Below are 2,155 nucleotides of genomic sequence, written 5' to 3'. Positions count from 1 at the left end.
ATTCAGCTTTCAGATGATGTATACATCTCAATTTCATAAAATTGACCCTTATGACTGGTTTTGTGCTCCAGGGTCACTGCCAAATATCAAAAGTCACAAATGTTTCTTGTCGTTCGGTTCTGCATTATTCCAGAGGTGAAATACTCTAGTACTAGTTAGTAGCCGTCAAACCTTTCGGCAGCTGGTTAAACTGGTCACACGCGGCCCAGACGCCTCCGGTGGACATCAGCTGCTCCTGCGAGAGACTGAGGAGAACACATCAAACTAATCATTCAGACTCACTGGAATCTCTCGTACACAATGCATAAAAACTCATGAGAACATGACATGATGTGAATATAATACAACCTTTCTCCAGGAGAGCAGAGCAGAGCCTCGAGCAGCTGAGCGAGTCCATCCAGCACCTGCGCCGTGGCGTCTCGGAGCACCTTCCTCAGCGTAACTCCTGCAGAAAACAACACTCGCGTCACTGGGTCACCTGTCAGCAGTGTTGCCACTAAATGTAGCACCTTTTCAGACTACCCTAACAACTGTTTCTTCCAAAGCAACAAATGTAGCCATTTTTAAAATTTATTTGGCAACTTTTAGCAACTTTTGATAAGTGACTCAGACAATAAAAAGGCACATTTTCATCCAAATCACACAAAAAGATGCCTCGCAGTAAACACATCACGTGAACCGAGTTAGCTGCTGTTTGCAACTGTTACATTTAATAATAATAATAATGTAATAATTGTTCATTTATGATGCACTTTGTTAGTAGCTTGTACCTGCGATTGTTGATCAGTTAGTACACTGTAAGTAAAATGGAAAAGATACTAGTAATTTTAGTAACCTGAAAACACAATGCGTAATTTAAAATGCAGGTAAAATTTTCCAATACGTAAAATTCTTTCATATTACTAAAGTAGATTGTGCCCTATGTTTACAGACTTTTCTTAGAGTGTAGCATACTAACTAACTACTAATACACTGCTTAAAGCATAATTGTTGAGAATGTGTACAAGTTCACTAGCTCTTAAAAAAAAACTAAATTGTAATCGTTCAAAATTGTGTAAGTGTTCAATAATTCAATGTATTTAAAAATACAGTTATTCATATTTTAATATTATGCATATTAGTTTACAAAAAAATCTAAATTAACATATAAAATATATTTTTTGCTGAGATTTGATGTGCGTCGTGATCGCGCAATGACATCACAACGTCTTTTAGCAACGAATCGACCTTCCTTTAGCAACTTCTGCTGAAAATGAGTTGCAGCGCTGCTTGTCAGTTTGTTAGTTTGTTACTTTCTGAGTTTCTCAACAACAGTTCATTACAGGGTCACGAGACGTCTTGTGTAACAGACAAATGACCAAATAAAGACGAGCAGGAGCCGTTTCATGTGAAAGTTGAGATGACAGATTAATCAAGAAGATGATCATAAACAACTGTAACCTCTCATGGATCCAAAATATGATGTATTATGAAAATACTTATCATCTCATGTGGTTGTTTTGTATTTTACACTACCAGTCAAAAGTTTTTGAACGGTAAGATTTTTAATGTTTTTAATGAAGTCTCTTCTGCTCACCAAGCCTGCATTTATTTGATCCAAAGTACAGCAACAGCAGTACAATTCTGAAATATTTTTACTACTTAAAATAACTGTTTTCTGTTTGAATACGTGTTAAACTGTAATTTATTTCTGTGATGCGCAGCTGAATTTTCAGCATCATTACTCCAGTCACATCATGATCCTAAATCATTCTAATATTCTGATTAGCTGCTCGAGAAACATTTATTATTATTATTATTATTATTATTATGTTGAAAACGGCTGAGTAGAATTTTTTCAGGTTTCTTTGATGAACAGAAAGATCAGAAGAGCAGCATTTATCTTTTGTAACATTATAAATGTCTTTATGATCACGTTTGATATATTTAAAGCATCCTTGCTGAAATTATACTGTAAAAATTTTAAATAAAATTATACCGACTCCATGCTTTTGAATGCTAGAGTGTATAATGTTACAAAAGCTTTTTATTTCAGATAAATGCTGATCTTTTGATCTTTCTATTCATCAAAGAATCCTGAAAAAATGTACTCAACTGTTTTAAATATTGATAATAATAAAGATTTCTGAAGATCATGTGACACTGAAGACTGGAG

General features: G+C 34.7%; 1 protein-coding gene across 1 annotated transcript in view; it reads right to left on the bottom strand.

Moving 5' to 3' along the window:
* ccndbp1 (cyclin D-type binding-protein 1) overlaps window positions 1–2,155 on the bottom strand; it is a 17,175-nt gene that overhangs the window by 13,183 nt on the left and 1,837 nt on the right. Inside the window, exons 5-6 of the mRNA XM_016575878.1 lie at window positions 349–445; window positions 172–245 (exon numbers count right to left, since the gene is read on the bottom strand). Of these exons, the coding sequence (XP_016431364.1) occupies window positions 172–245; window positions 349–445 (171 nt within the window). The remainder of the gene's footprint in view (window positions 1–171; window positions 246–348; window positions 446–2,155) is intronic.

Source organism: Sinocyclocheilus rhinocerous, unplaced genomic scaffold, assembly GCF_001515625.1.
Source record: "Sinocyclocheilus rhinocerous isolate Xijiao unplaced genomic scaffold, SAMN03320098_v1.1 scaffold203, whole genome shotgun sequence".
Taxonomy (NCBI): domain Eukaryota; kingdom Metazoa; phylum Chordata; class Actinopteri; order Cypriniformes; family Cyprinidae; genus Sinocyclocheilus; species Sinocyclocheilus rhinocerous.
The sequence above is the reverse complement of the archived record's forward strand: the minus strand, read 5'-3'. Positions and strand labels throughout refer to the sequence as shown.